This window comes from Cucurbita maxima, unplaced genomic scaffold, assembly GCF_002738345.1.
Source record: "Cucurbita maxima cultivar Rimu unplaced genomic scaffold, Cmax_1.0 Cma_Scf00005, whole genome shotgun sequence".
In the NCBI taxonomy this organism is placed as follows: domain Eukaryota; kingdom Viridiplantae; phylum Streptophyta; class Magnoliopsida; order Cucurbitales; family Cucurbitaceae; genus Cucurbita; species Cucurbita maxima.
In genome coordinates this window covers 811,293-831,176 of record NW_019272021.1, presented here as the reverse complement: position 1 = coordinate 831,176, position 19,884 = coordinate 811,293, and the positions used below count along the sequence as shown (strand labels likewise).

Here is a 19,884-nt window from a genome sequence, read left to right as displayed (position 1 = left end):
GGGGGGGGGGGGGGGGGGGGGGGGAATGAAGAAAAGAGGAACAAGAATGTCAGACCTGGAAATGGGTCAAGAAACGAGATGGAAGAAGAGTCGGACGGGAAAATTGATTCCGAGAATCTGTTAAAATGATCCTGCAAGAATGAAGCGTCGAAATCCTCGAATTCAACTGATCCTGCATGAATCTCAAACTCCGAATCGGCTTCATCGGAGAAGTTTTGATTCAACCAAGGAAACGTCCCGGATTTAATGCCGAAAATTTTCTCTGCTAATCTGCTCTACATAATTTGAATTAGCGAAAAACAAATCCCTCAACGAACTTAGTAGCTCCAAGATCTCATTAAATTCATATCAATAAAACTTCATATATAATTTTTACATTATTGTAAAAGGAAAAAAAAACTTTGTCTTCTCAACTAATATAGATATATGCACGTACAAATACTCATGTCTAGGCACACACTCCTATGCATGTACAAGTACAGATAACGTTGGACACAACGGCAACAACAATAAATAGAATGGAAAGAAAAAAAGAAAAGCTTTGTTAGGACGCTCCAATCAATTTAATTTAACCATTTTAGATTGGGAATTTGTGAGGCCCTAAAAGATATTTATAATTATAACATAAAAAAATAATTATACTTATTTTATTATTTGATTGTTTGGGTTGGACTTGGTCCTTGTGTGTACCCTGGGTGTAAGGCACGAACACGAATACCTTTATTTTGGCTACTTCCAATGTCTCACCGACGAAAAAAAAGGGGAATAATTAATAGTAATAATAATCCACACATCCAAATCTTTTCATCTTTTCCCACTTGCTTCAACAATTCAGATTTCAGATTTCAGATCTTGTTCTTCATTCTTCCTTTAAGCTTTCTCCTCTTTTTACAGATTCAACCTGAATCTGCTTCACTCGACGTGCTTCACCAATGGCGGTTGCCGTCCGGGGAAACCGAGGAGCCTCTAATTTCGGCGCCTTCAACCTACGGAGTTTCTTCTCTTACCGGATCTTCATTTCGGCTCTCTTTTCGCTTCTCTTCATTGCCACTCTTTCAGTCATCTTCACCACCAATCCCACTACGCCGTACCACGATTCTGTAACTCCCTCAACTATTTTCTCCCCTCGTTTGCTTGATTTTTCTTTCAATCTACTCGAAATTAAGTTTGCGATGTTCGGAGCTGGATTTAGTACAACTCCACTTCTTAGCCTTCATTGCCAATGAGACCTTGTCTTGATCGAACCAATTTATGTAGCGTTTTTTCTCATTGAGTGGGAAACGAAATCAGTGACATTTTTTTTTTTTCTTCTTCTTCTGTTGGAATGGTTTGAGTGATTTCTTTTTTTTCTTTTCTCTTTGGATGCTTGAATGCAGGCCCTTCCTACTACTGGAAATGCGTATGTGCGACGAACGTTTTTGACTCTGAATTCTGATCCATTGAAAACGCGTTTAGATTTGATATATAAGCAAGCGAGTGATCACATCACACTTGTTAATGCTTATGCTGCGTATGCTAGGAAGCTCAAGCTTGAGATGTCTAAGCAGTTGAAGATGTTTGATGATTTAGCTCAAAATTTCTCGGATATTCAGATGAAACCAAATTACCGTGAGACGTTGTTTGGTTCGACGGGTCCTCTGGATGAGGATGTGTTGAGGCAATTTGAGAAGGAGGTGAAGGATAGAGTGAAGACTGCAAGGATGATGATTGTGGAGTCGAAGGAGAATTATGATAATCAGTTGAAAATTCAGAAGTTAAAGGACACCATTTTTGCAGTTAATGAGTTGCTTGTTAAGGCAAAGAAGAATGGGGCATTTGCAAGCTCTATTGCTGCAAGATCAATACCAAAAAGCTTGCATTGCTTGTCTATGAGGCTTGTGGAGGAGAAGATTTCGCATCCGGACAAGTATATTGATGATGAGCCCAAGGCTGAGTTTGAGGATCCAAGTTTGTACCATTATGCAATTTTCTCTGATAATATCATTGCAGTATCTGTTGTGGTGAGATCTGTGGTGAAGAATGCTGAAGAACCATGGAAACATGTTTTTCATATTGTAACAGATAGGATGAATCTTGCAGCCATGAAGGTATGGTTTAAAATGAGGCCAGTGGAAAGAGGAGCTCATATTGAAATAAAGGCTGTGGGAGATTTTACCTTCTTGAACTCATCATTTGTGCCATTGTTGAGGCAACATGAGTCAATGAACTCACAGAAGCCTTCGTCCGACAACACAATAAAATTTAAGAACCCTAAGGATACGTCCCTGCTGAATCACCTTCGGTTTTATTTGCCTGAAATGTTTCCTAAGTTGTGGAAAATCGTGTTCTTGGAAGATGATGTGGTTGTTCAGAAAGACTTAACTGGGTTGTGGAGGATAGATTTGGACGGGAAGGTAAACGGTGCAGTTGAGACTTGTTTCGGGTCCTTTCATCGATTCACCCATTATTTGAATTTCTCAAACCCTCTAATTAAGGAGAAGTTCAATCCCAAGGCATGTGCCTGGTCTTATGGGATCAATATATTTGATCTTGATGCTTGGAGAAGTGAGAAATGTACGGAAGAATACAATTATTGGCAGAACTTGGTTAGTATCTTGTATTGAATGAATAATTTTAGTTGTCTTTTATACTATTACATGCTACCACATTGAGATTTCATTGCTTGTTTATCTTATCATTTCTCATTGCCTTGTCTTTATCATGTTTCTGAAAGTGATATGCATTTTCGATTTAGTTGGAGAACTCACTAGATTTTCCCCTGATTTTTTGTTTAATTAGAACGAGGACGGGTCTTTATGGAGTGGGGGAACTCTTCCACCTGGTCTTGTCATCTTCTACTCAAAAACAAAGTCACTGGACAGATCTTGGCATGTGCTTGGTCTTGGTTACAATCCCAGTATAAGCATGGATGCGATCAACAATGCTGCAGTCATTCATTACAATGGAAACATGAAACCTTGGCTCGATATTGCCATGAACCAGTATAAAGGTCTGTGGACTAAATATGTGGACAGTGATATGGAATTTGTGCAGGTGTGCAATTTTGGACTTTAGATGAGCTTGTAGCTGCTATGTCACCAATCAGGTACAACAAAAAATTTAGTTTCTTGTAGTTTCTTCACGATTATTGCTTTAAGTTTTGAATTTCTCATCAGCTGTTAGTCCAGAGCAAATCTTTGTAATGTAGTCAATATTTTATTTCTTAAATCATATGAATGTTACTGGCGGCATATGCTCCAATGTTTCAAGCAAGAATTCTATAACCAGTGAAATTGGATGATTTCTTTTCTTATAAAGAAACATGATTTCTTTTTCCCTTTAACTTCCGCATCCTTTCTGCATGTGACAATAATTTGCAACTGAGACGAAAGTCGATAGACGTTTTTACATAGGTATAATACTCTGTTTTTTCTACTCGTAACTACAACTTTCAGCTGAGACAAAGACGGTATGTGACGTTGACGTTCTTACCAAGTATTTATAGTGAAATTTTGTTTTGAGAGATTGGTTCTAAAGTTTTCAACACTGAAAATGAAAACATGGGTATGATTATGAAGCATCTAGCTGAAGAGATGCGCTCAGAAACATCCCTCAAAGCCACATGCTGATTTATGTTTTATTTGTATGATCTGGGGTTCGTTTCCGTATTATGCATGATCTACAATGTGCATGTTTCTTTGGCTGAAATGAGGGGTGTGTTTGGTTTAAAACTTGACTTATCGTCAGTTGATCTTAATGTTCAAGGCTTTTTGGAACTTGTGTCCCTTGAACATTAGTCTCCCATAGCTAGAAAAGCATCTTTTCATCACAAATTTGTCATTTTTAGACTGCAGAACCATAATTTTACCCTCTGTTCTGGTCAGCTGTCAGATTTTGTTTATGTCCCATCCGACTTGGGGTGAGGCTTTCTAACATCAATCAAGCCTACTAAACTTGTTATTCTGAAGGAAGTGTTCGAATGGTCACTTTTACAAGCCACACACCCGAGCACACTCTTTATCTATTGTTGACCAAGAATTTATCGACACACCCAACCGAAACAGTTGAGAGGTCGGGGTATAGGAAACCCCATAAAAGAACTACAAACGAAGAGTCTTCAGTTGAGTCGTTATCATTCATGGGAGACTGTAGTTACAGATAATTTTGTATGGTTTGTTTGTGAGGAATATATATCTTTGGTCATGCTAACAATTCCTGAGGAAGTCAGGCTGTTCCATAATTGTTATCAGAGGTCCATCAGGCCCCATACTCGTTCTCCTTCAAAATTTAAGTTTGGTACACCCTTCAAACCACTCTTCTGGTCCCTCTGCCATCTTCACAACAACACCAACAACAATGAATTGTTGTTTTTTTTGTTTGTGATCGCAGTATAAGAAGATGATGCTGTTTTCTCCTTTTTTGCTCATTTATTATTGTCCTTGTAAACCAAGCAAGCAAGGTGAAGGGCGATGACGAATAGTGATGAAGAGGGAGGTAATGGCGACGGTGGTGGTTAGATTCACCAAAGAACGAGGAGGGGGAGAGCTTAATAAATCTTGAAAATTATTCTTCATAATTGTTTTCTAGCCTCATATCTTTTTTACAAGGTGGAGTGGTTCATTTTAGATTTTAAAAATTAGAGTCCAATTTTATGAATTTTTTTTACACATCGAATTTTATACTTCGAAAGGCTGCAAAACGATTCTTATATGGAGATTATCGTGGCAACATTAAAGCATTGTGGATGTACTTAATTTTTCACTATTTTTATTTGTTTAAATGGTTAATTTCACATGAACCATCCTTGAAATTTCTTAAACCCCTTATATAAACAAAACAATTAACCTATTAAATTATTCAAGGGTCTATATTTCTTGCCCAAATCTTTTTAACTTTATGGTTTAAACTTGTAAAATTATCTTGATTAAAGGGGATTCTCAACTCCATTAGGAGTGAGTCTCCCGTCGAGAATGGACATCCTTAGAAAATATGGGGAGGAGGACACACACCCCCTTTTATAGCGTTGAGACCAACATTGACATTGATATGTGTCGTTGACTTGACACTAGTCTTCATATTGTTGAGACTTTCAAATAGTGCTAAAATGCAACTCATGTGCTTAACTAGCTTGCAACAGTAATGCAATAACTTTGAGATGTATAGAGAAAATCTCATGTTTACTACACCTTTATGTGTATCTTTCTTTAACTTAACTAGCTTGCTACATTATCATGATAACTTTGAGATGTATAAAGATAATCTCATGTTTACTACACCTTTATGTGTATTTTTCTTAAGCTTGAGTAACTAATTTGTAAATATTCTGAAATGATGTCATGATTTGTTACAGACTCCTGACATGAACTTAATATTTGTATTTACACAAATTGAAACATGTTGTTTTGGTATACTTTGTTTCGTAGGCCCGTAATACTAAAGAAATTTATCTCTCAAAACCGTATTAGAATGGTCGTTGCTAGAGCATTCATTTTCACAAAAAGTAATATCACACGAAAGAATGTTTAGAAGCAACGAAGGGACCACAAGTGTTTATTTGGAGGATAAAAAGGGAAGATCAATAAAAGGGACTAATAATAGTAGAAATGGATAGAGGACAGGTGATTAGGAGCTTAGGGAGAAAAAACATCCTACTACATTAGGGAGACAAGTCTTTTATTATTAATTAGCTTTTGTAGTTCTTTCTTATGCAACAAGTTTCAGTTAGTGCTTTTATTAATTTTGTTGACTCCAGCATCTCATGTTCGAATCTCGGTTGCAAAGGGGTTTTCTGCAATTTACGACGTCTCAACACACGGCACACGTAGACTGAGCTTTTGAGATGGGTCGGGTCAGGCGTTTGGCTCTGGTCTCGGGCATTGAATTAAGTCGTAGTTTAATTCGAATAGAGTAAGAGCTAGTCACGGTTCGGGTCTCCCACTGTTTGCGAGATGTGTGTCTTTGCCTCCTGCCAAAGTGTGTCCACACTAGCCCTGGCCATGCTCCACCATCTTCATTTGACTCATGTTCACATCCACACCTAACGCACTCGCTAGCCAACTGTATGACGTGTTCACCTACAATTTGAGTTCTTCTCGGTCTTTCAGATCCTTTGAGATTTTGATTCTTTTCTATTTTCTTTACATTTTCATAACTTTCTCTGAATTCGAATCAACTTGGTACTTTCATCAAAGCTACAAAGTTTTAATCAATTTTTACAAAGGTATTTTTCTCATAATTAATGAGTAACTACAAGAAGATATAATCAAGTCCATATTAGATCCAAAATATATAACATACCATTTCTTGATCAAGTCCACAATAAATCCTCCATCAAGTCCGATTCTACTCGACTTTCTTCATAAAAAAAATGTGCAACGTACCTCCTAGAACAACATATCAGAAATTTAGAACCTAATTCAAAGAAAATCTCCCGTATACGAAGAACAATCAGAACTAAAAATCTGAAACCCTTGCCTATCGATCTTCCACGTTTTTTTAATATATTTGGACTGTCCAAATATCTAGTCCGTGCCAAAAAAAACCTCCTCATGGCAAAACAAGAGCACCGGAAACAGTCCCACTCTAAAACCATTTTCTCTCTCCCTTCCGTTTTCTTTCCCTTTTCTTCTTTTTTTTTCCTTTTTCATTAACACTCTCTAGTAACGATTCAATATTTTACCATGAGCGGAGACTCAAAACGACAACATGAATGCCCTAAAACATTTGAAAATGCATTAGAGCAAAATCATTTATTTCAAGTAAAGTAAAAAGGCAAATGTTCAAATAATTAAAAGTTTTGAGAACAAAAATATGAGAATTTGAATAAAAAAGAAAAAAAAAAAAACGAGAGACGAGACTGACGCTCTGAACATGCATTCTTCTGTGACAATTCACATCTCTGATCACGCTCTCTCTTGACCCAATGCCTCACACACTTGAAAAAAAGAAAGATATAGCAAGGATGAGTATAAAAATTATACTTAGTAAGCTACCTGCTCTCATCGCATCCTAAGCTTAACAAATTTCCATGGGCTTTTAATTGGCTCTAGGACATCTAGTTCTGATCTTAGTCCCTTAGAGCTTCTCTGGTCCTCCGTCCTTTCATTTAGTCTCTAGGAGTTCCTTATGCCGAGCTGTAATAATCGGTGTCTCTCTATGACGTGCTATCTTTACATGGCTATTTGAGACCACATGACATCTTGCCTAGGGGTGTGATGAGTACCTTCTAGGCTCATGATAGTTCCCTAGGGTGCGCAACCCAACCCGTTCCCATGCAGCTAATGGGTTGTACAACATGGGAACACATTTCCCATGCGAAATGTCTGGGAAGCAGGGATAACTGATCAGGAACCCCTGTTCCTCCCATGAAGCTATAGATAGCCTTCATACAACTAGTAGCCTAAGAACACTCGTAAGGTACTTTGTTGTCGTGGTAATCTATTAGGTTCCTAGGGAAGTGATAGGTCTAAACCTAGTGACTCATCACTCTAATCATGAATCCCTAGGCTTATCGTAACAACGATTCATAAACATTAACTTCGTGCACATATATTAAGCATCGAGATACAACATACACAGTTCATGCACAAGCAGACACATGCTAAGCAGAAGGATAAACCATGATTCACTTGTCATAATTCATACTTGCCACCTAAGCTCATATCAGGGAAAAATCTACTAAGGAAATTAAACTAGTATACATGCATACTGAAGTGATTCCTATAAGTATTTCTTCTTAAGTTCCGTGTGGTGACTTACTTGGTTGACGCGTGCCCTTTTGCTAACGTTTCTATGTAAGTAAGGTGTCCAAAAATACAGATTTTCCTCGACTAGGTCCCCCTACTCACATAAAAATATTGTTAGAATTGGAATCGAGACGAAAAATAGGCAAATAGAAGTCAAACAAACGAAAACGGGTCTTACACGCACTGAGAAGAAAGCTAGTCGTAGGCGGCACGCATGGGTTACTTCTGTGCAGTGGGTCAGCTCTCCGGTTCGGATTAGCAGCTCGATTCGATCGGGTGGACTTGCGGGTTCGTTTGGGCTGACGGGTTGCAGGTCGGGTCGGTCGATCCACAGGTCTAGAGGTATCGCAGGAAGCATGTGTCGCCGTTTCGCTGAAGCTGCGTTGCTCCAGCCGACGCTTGACACATGGCTCCAGCTGATACTCGACATGTGTTCTCTGCCGACCGAGCTGCACTTCACCGCCTACCGATCGACATGTAGCTACCATAAATTTTTTTTTCTCACCTACAATCCATAACACAGAACGATTTTCGATCAGACTTATTCGTTTTCTCATTTTCATATCTTTCGATTATGAACTCAAATCATGTTGATCCCTTCATCAAAGTTTTAGATCGTGTTACAAGCTACGTCTTGATATTTTTTCTTGATTTTAGCCTCAATGTAGAATGATATTTAAGTGTCAGAAAAGGTTAGTTTTTTATTTTACCATTCTTGGGTGACTTCTCGGGATTTCGCGGTCAAGTTTTTCAACCGAATTTCTTCATAGATCTTGAAGAACAACCTCCCTATTTGAACATAGGGTAAGATTAGACTAGACTCATTTAGGAGGATCTTAGATATAAAGAAGATTAATCATGAACCTATCTCGTGAACTCTCGGATCTTGGCAGAGCGTTGGCCTCACAAGCCTATCAAACCTTCCAAGTGGGAAGTTCTCATGTATAGGTCTCGTCTGAAAGTGGATTTCGGCAATGGTCTGATGAGATTTTGCGATGGCTCCTTCTATCTCCTCTAAAATTGTCTCTCCATAACTTTCTTTTCTTTTGCAGGTATTCTGATGGGGTCCTTAGACCCCTATAATGTCTAGAGGGACAAAATGACACATTTTCCCCTCTATTGACTTGGCCAATTTTTTTTTTCTTTCTTTTTCAAGTGTTACAAACTCTCCACTCCTTAAGAACTTTCTTCCTCGAAAGTGAGCATCTCTTGGAAGAGTTCGGGATAGGCTCCCTTCACGTTCTCTTTTCATTACCAGATTGCTTCTTCCTCATGATGGTTATCCCATGAGACCTTCACTAAGGAAATAACTCTGTTGCATCGTCAGGTGGCTCGAGCCAAAATCCTACTAGGTTTTCCTCGTATGACAGATCTTCTTGAAGAGGAAGCATTTCATGTTCGATTAGATGAGTAGGGTCTAGGGTGTACTTGCGCAGCATGGACACGTGGAACACATTGTGTACGTCGAAAAAGGTTCGTTGGTATGGCAATTTTGTAGGCCACAGCCCCAACTCTCTTTAGAACCTCGAAGGGCCTATGAACTTTAGGTTCAACTTTTCCTTCTTTCCAAACCTCAACACCCCATTCATAAGGGCTACCTTCAGGAACACATGGTCACCCACCTCGAATTCAAGGTCCCTTCTGTGCAAATCTACTTAGTTCTTTTGTCGGCTCTGTGTAGTCAGTTTTCGCTGTTTGATTTTCTGCATCGCTGTGTTGATGACTTGAACCAACTCTAGTCCCATTAGTTGCTGCGTGTCTACCTCTTCCCAAAACACAGGTGTTCTATAGTTACACCCATACAGTGCCTCGAAAGGGGCCATCTGGATGGTTGCTTGATAACTGTTATTATACGCAAATTCCATCAAAGATAGATGTTTTTCCTAGAACCCAGAGAAATCTATGACATAGGCTCGCAACATATCTTCTAAGATCTTATTCAGCCTTTCAGTCTGTTCGTCCATTTGAGGATGAAGCGCTGTACTAAACCTTAACTTAGTTTATAGTACTTTCTGAAATCTTTTCCAAAACTGAGAAGTGAACATGATGTCCCGGTTTGATACTATGGACACTTTACCCCGTGCAGGCGTACTATCTCCTTGATGTATAATCTCACCAATCCACTCGATATGTGGAATGTAGTGGGTCATCTTGGTCAGTCTGTCTACAACTACCCAGATAACATTGAAACCATGCTTGGTCTTTGGCAAACCCGAGATGAAGTTCATACAAACTACTTCCCATTTCTAATTAGGAACATTCGAGAGCTTAGCAATCATGTTGGGCGCTGTCTCGGGGCCTTCACCTGCTGGCAGGTTAGGCAACGACTTATGAAATCCGCTATGTCCTTCATCCCTGACCACCAATAATATCCTTTTAGATCTTGATACATCTTCATACTTCTAGGGTGGAAAGTATAAGATGTATCATGGGCTTCAGACATGATATCTTTTGGGATTTTCTCATCTCGGGAAATGCACATGTAGTCTTGTCACAGCAAGCCACCGTCTGATGAGATAGAATACCCAACTAGTCTCTTTATCTCAGTATGATTCAACACTTTACCGAGGTATTCATCAAACCTTTGGGCATCAATAACTCGTTTTAGTAGGGTGGGTTGTATGATCATCTGTGCTATTGAGTGGTACGTGTTATATAAATCATAGGTTGAAAATCATTCCTATTTTTAGTTACTACGTTTTAGTTAACTGTTAACAGCCACACAATTAAAGTTAATGGGATTGACACATAGAGTGGAATGACTTTGATTCAGTTCATTTACTTCTCTATTTATTTTGAGGATATATTGTTATTTAAATATGACAATTGAATGACAAACACAAATCGAGTATTCAGCGCAAATATTATCTCTCCCAACAATTTCTTGTCTTTTTCCCTCCGTAACGATTTCCTGAACTTTCATGCTCTACAAAAACTACACAAGGAGGAGGTGGTGCACGATTTGCCGGCAATCAAAGGCGTGAACAAGCTGTGCGCGAGTGTCTCATCGACAAATAGAGATTCACCCCCTTTCTGCCTCAAGCATCCTACCGCGTCGGTGAGCCGTTGGAGCTCGTGCACGACGATATCGCGGGCCTATCAAGCCGGAGACCCCAGGTGACAAGACCCTCTTCCTCCTGCTGGTCGATGAAAAAAGTCGCTTCATGTGGCTGATCCTGCTACAAGCGAAAAGTGAGGTGACAGAGATGATTAAGCGCATTCAAACGCGAGCAGAGGCAGAATGCGGGAAGAAGATGCGAATGCTGCGCGAACCGAGGTAGAGAATTCACCTCAGCAAGTTTCGATAAGTACTGCGACAAGCTCGACATGCAATGGCAACTAACGGCACCCTACTCCCCCAGCAGAACGGGGTGGTGGAACGCCAAAATCAGACTATAGTCGAGACAGCAAGGTCATTGCTAATGACGACCGGGATGCTTGGCAGGTTCTGGGAGAAGCGGTAATGATAGCCGTCTATCTCCTCAATCGATTTCCAACGCGAAGCCTTGACGGAAAGACGCCACACGAGGCCTGGTACAACAAGAAGCCAGCGGTACATCATCTCCGAGTCTTTGGTTGCATCGCATACATGAAGGTCGCATGTCCCCACCTTGCCAAGCTCAATCCCAGGGGGTTAAAGGTCGTCTTCATAAGCTATGAACCCGGGAGCAAGGCGTACAGACTCTATGATCCTGTGGGGAGGCGAGCTCACGTGTCGCGCGATGTCATCTTCGACGAGAGCACCTTCTAGCAGTGGAACGACGTGACCAAGGCAGACCAAAACCCAAATCAATTCACGGTGGACTACCTCATCACTGAGCCGGGAGAAGGAGGAGCGCAACATTGGGAATCGTCACCGGCGCCAGTAGCTACACCCTCTGAACCAGTGGAGTTCGCAATACCACGGACTGCGGATTCGACACTGGATGCTGATCACGATGATGGTCTGGTGGCCAGGTATTGGAGGATGAAAGACCTACTGGGAGGAGGTGAACCACCTGGACTAGCGGCACGTGAGCTCGAAGATTGGAGTTCAAACAATAAGGTAGATACATACTATAGGGCTTTAGGAGAAGATTGTTACATAAATCCCTAGGTTGAAAATCATTCCTATTTTTAGTTACTATTTTTTAGTTAACTAGTTAAAAGCGGCCCAATTAAAGTGAGTGGGATTCACACATCTGGTGGAATGGCTTTGGTTCAGTTGCCATTTTCTTTTCTATATATTGTTATTTAAATATGTCAATTGAGTGACAAACACAAATCGGGTCTTCAGCGCAAATATTATCTCTATTTTTTTTCCTGTTATTTTCTTCTCCCAACAATTTCTTCAGCTTTTTCCCCGAAACGATTTCCTCACGTTCGCTCAGTCAAAGACAACAGTACCATCTTTATCCACAACATCTATCCCAGGCCTCTTCATCTCATCTTGTAATATTTCCTGCTTAGTGATCATCGCAGAAGTATGAACACCTTCTTGCTCAAGGCATCATCTACTATATTAGCTTTGCCTAAATGGTACAGGATCTCGATATCATGATCCTTTACCAGTTCCAGCCATCTCCTCTGTCTCATATTGAGCTCCTTCTGTATGAACAGGTACTTGAGGCTCTTGAGGACTTGAACTTTTTCTCCACACAGGTAATGCCGCCATATTTTCAGAGCAAACACTACCGCTGCTAACTCAAGGCCGTGAGTGGGGTAGTTTCGTTCATATTCCTTCAATTTTCTAGAAGCATATACTATTACCTTACCCTTCTACATGAGCACACACCCTAAACCTTTCCCTGATGTGTCGCTGTACACCATAAGATTGCCTGACCCATCTGGAACTATGAGGACTAGTGTCATCACCAACCTCTCCTTGAGTTCCTGGAAACTCTGTTCACAAGATGGAGTCCAAGCAAAGGGCTTGCCCTTCTTGGTTAACTGAGTTAGCGCTGAGGATATTTTAGAGAAGTTCTGGATGAACCTTCTGTAATATCCAGCTAGCCTCAGAAAACTCCACACTTTAGTGACTGTGGTTGGTCTTGGCCACCTCATCACTGCTTCTATCTTAGCCGGGTCCACTGTGATCCCTCTGCTTAACACCACATGACCTAGAAACGCCACTTCAGATAGCCAAAACTCATCCTTGGGGAACTTGGCGTACAACTGCTGGGCTCTCAGTATTGTAAGGACTTTCCTTAGGTGCTCTTCGTGCTCTGCCTCTAACTCAGAGTATGCTAGAATGTCGTCAATGAACACTATGACAAAGGTTTATATGAATTCCTTCAACAGTTCATTAGTTCTATGAAGATCGTTGGTACATTGGTAAGGCCAAAGGACATAACAAGAAACTAGTAGATGTCGTGGGTATATCCTCTTTTTGATCCTCAAGTCAATTTTGGAGAAAAATGTTGCTCCCTGTAACTGATCAAACAAGATATCAATTCTTGGGAAGTGTACTTATTCTTTATGGTGACCTTGTTTAGTTCCCTATAATTAATACACAGTCGCAGAGATTCATCCTTCTTCTTGACAAACAGAAGCTCCTCGAGGTGATACACTGGGTCGAATGAAACCTTATCCAACAGCTCCTATAACTATGCCTTCAATTCTCTAAGTTCTGCATGTATTATTCTATAGGGTGCCTTGGAGATCGACGCGGTTCCTAGTTCTAGATCGATCTCGAAATTGACTTTTCTGACTGGAGGAAAACCTGGCAAATCCTCTGAAAAAATATCTATGAACTCCCTGACGATGTGTACTGATGAGACTGTCTGCTTGTTACTGTTGTCTAAGGTCACGCTGGCTAAAAATGCACTTGTGCCACTACGAATCATCTTCCTGGCCTTCAGTGTTATTATGACACTTGAGGTTCTTTTGGAAGTGGCTTTCTTGTAGGTAAATTTTTCCTCTGACGGGAGTCTGAGAGTTACTACTCGAGTCTCACAATCTATCAGAGCGTGATTCTCGCCTATCCAATCCATACCCAAGATGACATTGAAGTCTTGCATGCTTAACACTATTAGTGCAGCTTCGATGACATGTCCTGACACTTTTACACTACCTCCCTCAACTCAATGGGTAGCCAACAATAGTTCGTGAGTAGGGGTGAACACTGATAGGGAGACCTCTAAAGGTTCCTTCTCTGGGTGTGCTAGCTCTATAAACTTCTCAGATACAAACGAATGTGTTGAATCCGAAGCAAACAACAGTAAAGCCAAATGACCAAAAACATGCCTATAACAACTGCATCAGGCTCGTCAGCTTGCCTGGCTGTGGACACATGGGCTATAGCTCGCCCCTGTTGATGTTGAGCTCCCCAACCCCTCTGATTCTATGCCACAAGTCGAATGGCATGTTTATCATTCTTCTGAGGGCAATATGTTGCAAAGTGCCCTATTTGGCCACATCTGTAGCATGCATCTGTTCTTGTTTTGCACTCCCCTGAGTGAGGACACTGACAATTATGACAATTGGTCCTGTTTTGCACTCCCCTGAGTGAGGACGCCGACAATTATGACAATTGGTCCTATTTTACACTAGGGCTTTCCCCCGTTTATCTGTGCGGCCGCGGGCCGATCCACCAGTTCTGGGGTGGCTTCGATCTGTCCTCTTCCCCTGGACTGCGGTGTGGGATGACTAGGCTAATCCCGACTATAGCTTGTTGATACGGGGCATGTCGATGAGGATCGCTACCCGAAGGGCTTCTGTATAATTAGAGGATGCTTGGGCTGCCACACGCCCCTTCAACTCCTCCCTTAGGCCAACAATAAACCACTCGGCCTTCAACTCTTCTGTGCTCACATATGCTGGAGAAAACCTTGTGCTGCCTGCATTTTCATCCTAGCAGTGACTAGGTAGTATTTGCAGAGATAGGCTTCTTTAAACTAACACTAGGTGATAGGCTCTCCTTGTGGTGCAATGATCCTTTGAGCGCCTTTCCACCAGAAGTGCGCCTCTCCTTTCAACATGTATGTCCCACAATGGACTTGATACTCCAGCGGGCAGTTCACATAATAAAAGGTTGTTTCTATAGCCTCTAGCCAGTTCTCCACGTCAAAGGAAGACGGTTTATGCTTCTAGAAATCTTTCAGGTAACGGGCCTCCATGGTCATCGTCCCTGAATCTCCGGTCTCCTCTACTATTTTCTGATTAGTCACTAGTGTGTACATCATTTGGGTCATCAAAGCCTGATTTTCCATTGAGATCAACACGAATACCTATAATACATCCAGTGTGGGTGTGGCTAACGACTTGTTGGGAGGAACTTCCGTATTAGTGGCTGACACCGATGGGACCTCCTTAGAGAGGGGAGCAGTAGGGTCTTAATCAAGCAAGTTTTTAGCCTTTGCCCTCTTTCGACACTTTTTAGTTCTTGATGCCTGTGGTATGGTTCTCTTGCTAGTTTGGGGCGTGTCGCTAACCTCCTCTTGAGGTTCAGGTTGTTCCATTTCAAATGTTGGAACGGGGAGTCCTGAGCGACTTTTCTTCTTCCCCTTTTGAGTTTGGGCCCGACATAGGGTCTATGCCACTTTGGTGCCATTATCTACCAAAAAAGGAAAAAAATTGCGATTACAATTCATTCATAACACATCCTCCAGTAAATGTGCAATTATAACACAGTAGAAAGTCATGGTATATTCTCTAAACACTAACATTACTTTTGTCTCCTTATTTCAAATCTGTGAGAATATCTTGTCGCGAGCAGCACATATTTGATGGGCATGGTCACAGAGGATATGACTATCTATCCTAGATGTCTACAGGACCTATGACCTGGTGCTTTGATACCAAATCTATCACAACCCAATATTTTACTATGAGCCATGACTCAAAACGACAACATGAATGCAACGAAAAAATTTGAAGATGCATTAGAGCAAAATCATTTATTTCAAGTAAAAAAAAAAACGAAAAGGTCTGGAAACAAAAATATGAGAATTCAAATACAAAAGAAAATACTAGACTAACACCCCTAGTATTGCATTCCTATGTGACAATCCACATCTTTGATCACGCCCTCTCTTGACTTGACACCTCATGCACCTGAAAAAAGAAAGATATAACAAGGATGAGTATAAAAATTATACTCAGTAAGTCACCTACTTGTAGGCTCTCATCGCATCCTAAGCTTAACAGATTCCCACGAGCTTCTAATTGGCTCAAGGACATCTGGTTCTATTCTTAGTCCCTAGGGGCTTGCCCCTAGGAACTTGTCACTTGGAGCTTCTCTGGTCATCCGTCCTTTCATTTAGTCCCCAAGAATGCCTTATGTCGAGTTGTAATAATCAATGTCTCTCTATGAGGCGCTACCTCTGCATGGCTATTTGAGACGACATGGCATCTTGCCTAGGGGTGTACTAAGTACCTCCTAGACTCATGATAGTCCCCTAGGAGGGGGCAACCCAACCCGTTCCCATGAAATTAATTAGTTGTACAACGTGGTGACACATTATCCATTCGAAATGGTTGGAGAGCAATGAGAATTTATCAGGAACCCCTAGTCCTCCCACAAAGCTACACAACTAGCCGCCTAAGAAACAAGAACTAGGACAAGAACAATGACTGGTCGCTTACAAAAGTATATAGTAAAATGACGTAAAGTTTACAAGTATGAGCGCAATTATACACTATCAAAAGTAGCAAGTAATAAGACTTGCTACTTGTGATAATGATGCCCTGGATAGGTATAGTCTACTTGGCTTGGAACGAAAGAAGCCTTAAATGTAGTTTCGGACTGTGTCGCTTGAAATATATGAAGCTTGGAACACAAGTTGTCATGCTAATGTCTTGTACGGTAAATCTTAGGGGGGTGTCTTAGGGAATATGACAAGAAATAAGGACTAGGAAAAGAAAAAGAATCAAGAACAAGGATTGGTCGCTTACAAAATTATAAAACAAAATGATGTAAAGTTCACAAGTATGAGTGTAAGTATACACCATCACAAGTAGAAAGTAATAAGTAAATTACTTGCTACTTGTGATAATGAAGCCCTGGATACAGGTATTGACTATGTGGCTTGGCACGAATAAAGCCTTAAAAGTAGTTTCAGAATGTGTCGCTTGGAATACATGAAGCCTTGAACACAAGTTGTTATGCTCATGTCTTGAACGTTAAATTCTAGGGAGTGTCTTAAGGAACTTGACAAGAAACAAGAACTATGACAAGAAAAAGAATCAAGAACAAGAATTAAGAACAAGAATTGGTTGCTTGCAAAAGTATATAGTAAAATGATGTAAAGTTCACAAGTAAGAGTGTTAGAATTACCGAGAAAGCGGCACTTTCGGACAAATTATACAAAATAAAAGAGAAAGTTGTATCACAAATCTTGAGATGATAATAATTCTACAAATTTAGCCGAAGATACTGGAATGCTCTAATTTTTAGTGTGAATCTTGAATTTTAGATTTGGTGATCTTTTCATTTGTCTCCCAGTAAAGAATTGTTTCAAAATTTCAAATATGAAAATTTTAGGAAGGTTTATTGGGCTGACCACAAAACCTTGGAGATTGAACAAAAGGAGAGGTTTGCATGCAAAATCTAGTAGAAAATCATTAGACATTTAGATGATATAGATATATTTCTGATCTTAAGAAATTTTTTATATCTATTGGTCAATTGAACAACATAGGTTATGTAGTAGAGTTTGGAAAGAGTTAGTTGAAAATTGTGAAGAATACTATGGGGATATCACATGACACAAAGTATGGAACTTTATATACCACTACAAGTTGTATAAATATGTTTATTGATGCTGAGAATGCTTCCAATTCAAGTCTATAATACAGAAGACTACATATGAGCATCAAATGAATGAAAATGATGGTTGTGAAACAAGTATTAAAAGATTTGAAATTTGTAGATATGGGTCTTTGTGAGATATATTATGGGTAAATAGAAATGAGTTAGCTTCACACAGATTTGATAATTGAAGAAAGTATGGTTCAAATTTGTCCATATGATGTTTTGGGACCATCTTTAATTTCATCTTCGGATGGATCCAAGTTCTACGTCACATTTATAAATGATTTCAAGATGAAAGTATGAGTTTATTTTTTGAAATACAAGTCAAATATGTTTGACACCTCCAAGAGGTGGAAAGTTGAAGTTAAAGATCAAACCGATTTGAAGATCAATTACATGAGGTATGACAATGGAAGAGAGTATGACAAGCCAAAATTCAAAAGTATTCTATGGAACAGAGGGAGAATCATATTAATGTGGACAATTTCTAGTAAGGCAAGACAAAATTGTATTATTAAAAGGATGAACAGAACATTAAATAAGCAGAGAAAGAGTATGAGGATTTATTATAGGTTGCCAAAGACATTCTAAGTTGATGCTGTAAAATACAAAAGTTAACTTGATCAATAGAGGACCGTTAGTATCTTTGAAGTTTAAGATATTAGAAGAGGTATGCGTGGGAAAATAATTTAAGTACTCTCACTTTGAGAAGTGAACTTTTGGTTACACTGCATGCAAAGTGCTACTTCATAGGCTATGTTTCTAACATGTTTGAGTACAAGTTTTGAGATGATAAAAATAAAAAAAAAAAAATCTAAGACATTTTGACGCGAAATTTGATGAAAATGTCCTATACAAGGAAAAGGAGAATGAAAGATTCAGAGACTACAAAGTACATGATATTTGAGGTTGAGTTGCAGAAAAATTCACGGAGTGATGTTGCAACAGAAACTCAAGAAACTCTCAAGGCAAGGAATCAGAGGTAGAGAAAGTGACATCTGAGTAGGTGTGAGGAGGTTATCGAGAACCATCAAAACACCAAATAGGTATTCACCTTCAATACATTATCTGTTATGGACTGATGAAGGGGAACCAAAGTCTTCTAATGAGGCCTTGCAGATGAAAAATTCAACCAAGTGGGAGTAAATCATAAATGATGAGATGAGTTCACTTGAAAAGAATAATACATGGGGTGTTGACTGAGTTACATGCAGGAAAAAGAGTTTTGTTGAACAAGTGGGTATTCAAAATCAAGGTTGAACTAGATGACAAAAGAAGGTTTAAGGCTCAGTTAGTAGTTAGAGGACATTCACGAAAAAAAAAAGTATCTATTATATTGAAAAATTTTCTCTTGTTGTGAAATTAACTACTGTCTAAATTATGTTGAGTATTATTACATAAGATAATTCGCAATTGAACAAATTGATGTAAAAACAACATTTTTACATGAAGATCTAGACAAGGAGATCTATATTCAACAACCAGAAAAGTTTGTAGTTTGAGACAAGGAACCCATGGTATGCAAGCTCAATAGAGGCTTGTATGCATTGAAACGAGCACGGCGACAGACTCCCTCATGAGCCAGAATGATTTTTACAGGATTGAAAATGATTAGTCTGGTTACTTCAAGGAATATATTAATTCTTATGTATTTCTACTCTTAGGTATGAATGATATATTGATGGTATGATTTAATATGAGGAAGATAAACAATATAAAAGCAAGCATGTTTTCAGATGAAAGATTTGAGTGCATCCAAACAAATTCTTGGGATGAAGGTTTTTTGAGATAGATCTGTTGGCACATTAAGAAGATATTGTCCAAATTTAGGATGAATAATGTTAAACGGAGGACTACCCCTTTCAAAAATCATGTTAAACTATCAAAGGGGCAATCTCCCAAAGCGGCTAAGAAGCATGAGTACATGTCATTAGTTCCATATGCTTATGTAGTTGGGAACTTGATGTATGCTATAGTTTACACTAGGTCTGATATAACACAAGCAGTGAGAATTGTTAGCATGTACAAGACAGATTCAGCGAAAAAATATTTGAAACTTGTGAATTGGTTTCTAAGATATTTGAGAAGTACATCTAATGACAATGACAAAGAAATTCTACAAGGTTTTGTGGATGTTGATCTTGGTGGAGATGTTGACTTTAGCAAGAGCACACTCGGACGTCTCTATACCATAAATGAAATAGCAGTTAGTTAGATGTCTAGGCTTTAGAACTACGTTGTTGTTTCATCTACTAAGGCTGAGTATGTAGAAATAGGTGAAGTTAGAAAAGAGATGATATGAATGATAAATTATCTAGAAGAATTAGACAAGAAATATCGTGAGAACATTCTTTATGCGGATAGTTAGTATGTCATACAATTGATAAAGAATTTTGTCTATCATTCAAAGACAAAAATACATTAGAA

At 39.5% G+C, this 19,884-nt stretch overlaps 1 protein-coding gene across 1 annotated transcript; it reads left to right on the top strand.

Moving 5' to 3' along the window:
* Positions 1-779: 779 nt before the first annotated feature.
* Positions 780-3,296, top strand: LOC111479909 (probable galacturonosyltransferase 9). Its single transcript, XM_023124815.1, has 3 exons — positions 780-1,100; positions 1,377-2,585; positions 2,779-3,296. The coding sequence occupies exons 1-3, from the start codon at positions 933-935 to the stop codon at positions 3,052-3,054; spliced, it is 1,653 nt and encodes a 550-aa protein (XP_022980583.1). The 5' UTR covers positions 780-932; the 3' UTR covers positions 3,055-3,296.
* Positions 3,297-19,884: the final 16,588 nt, after the last annotated feature.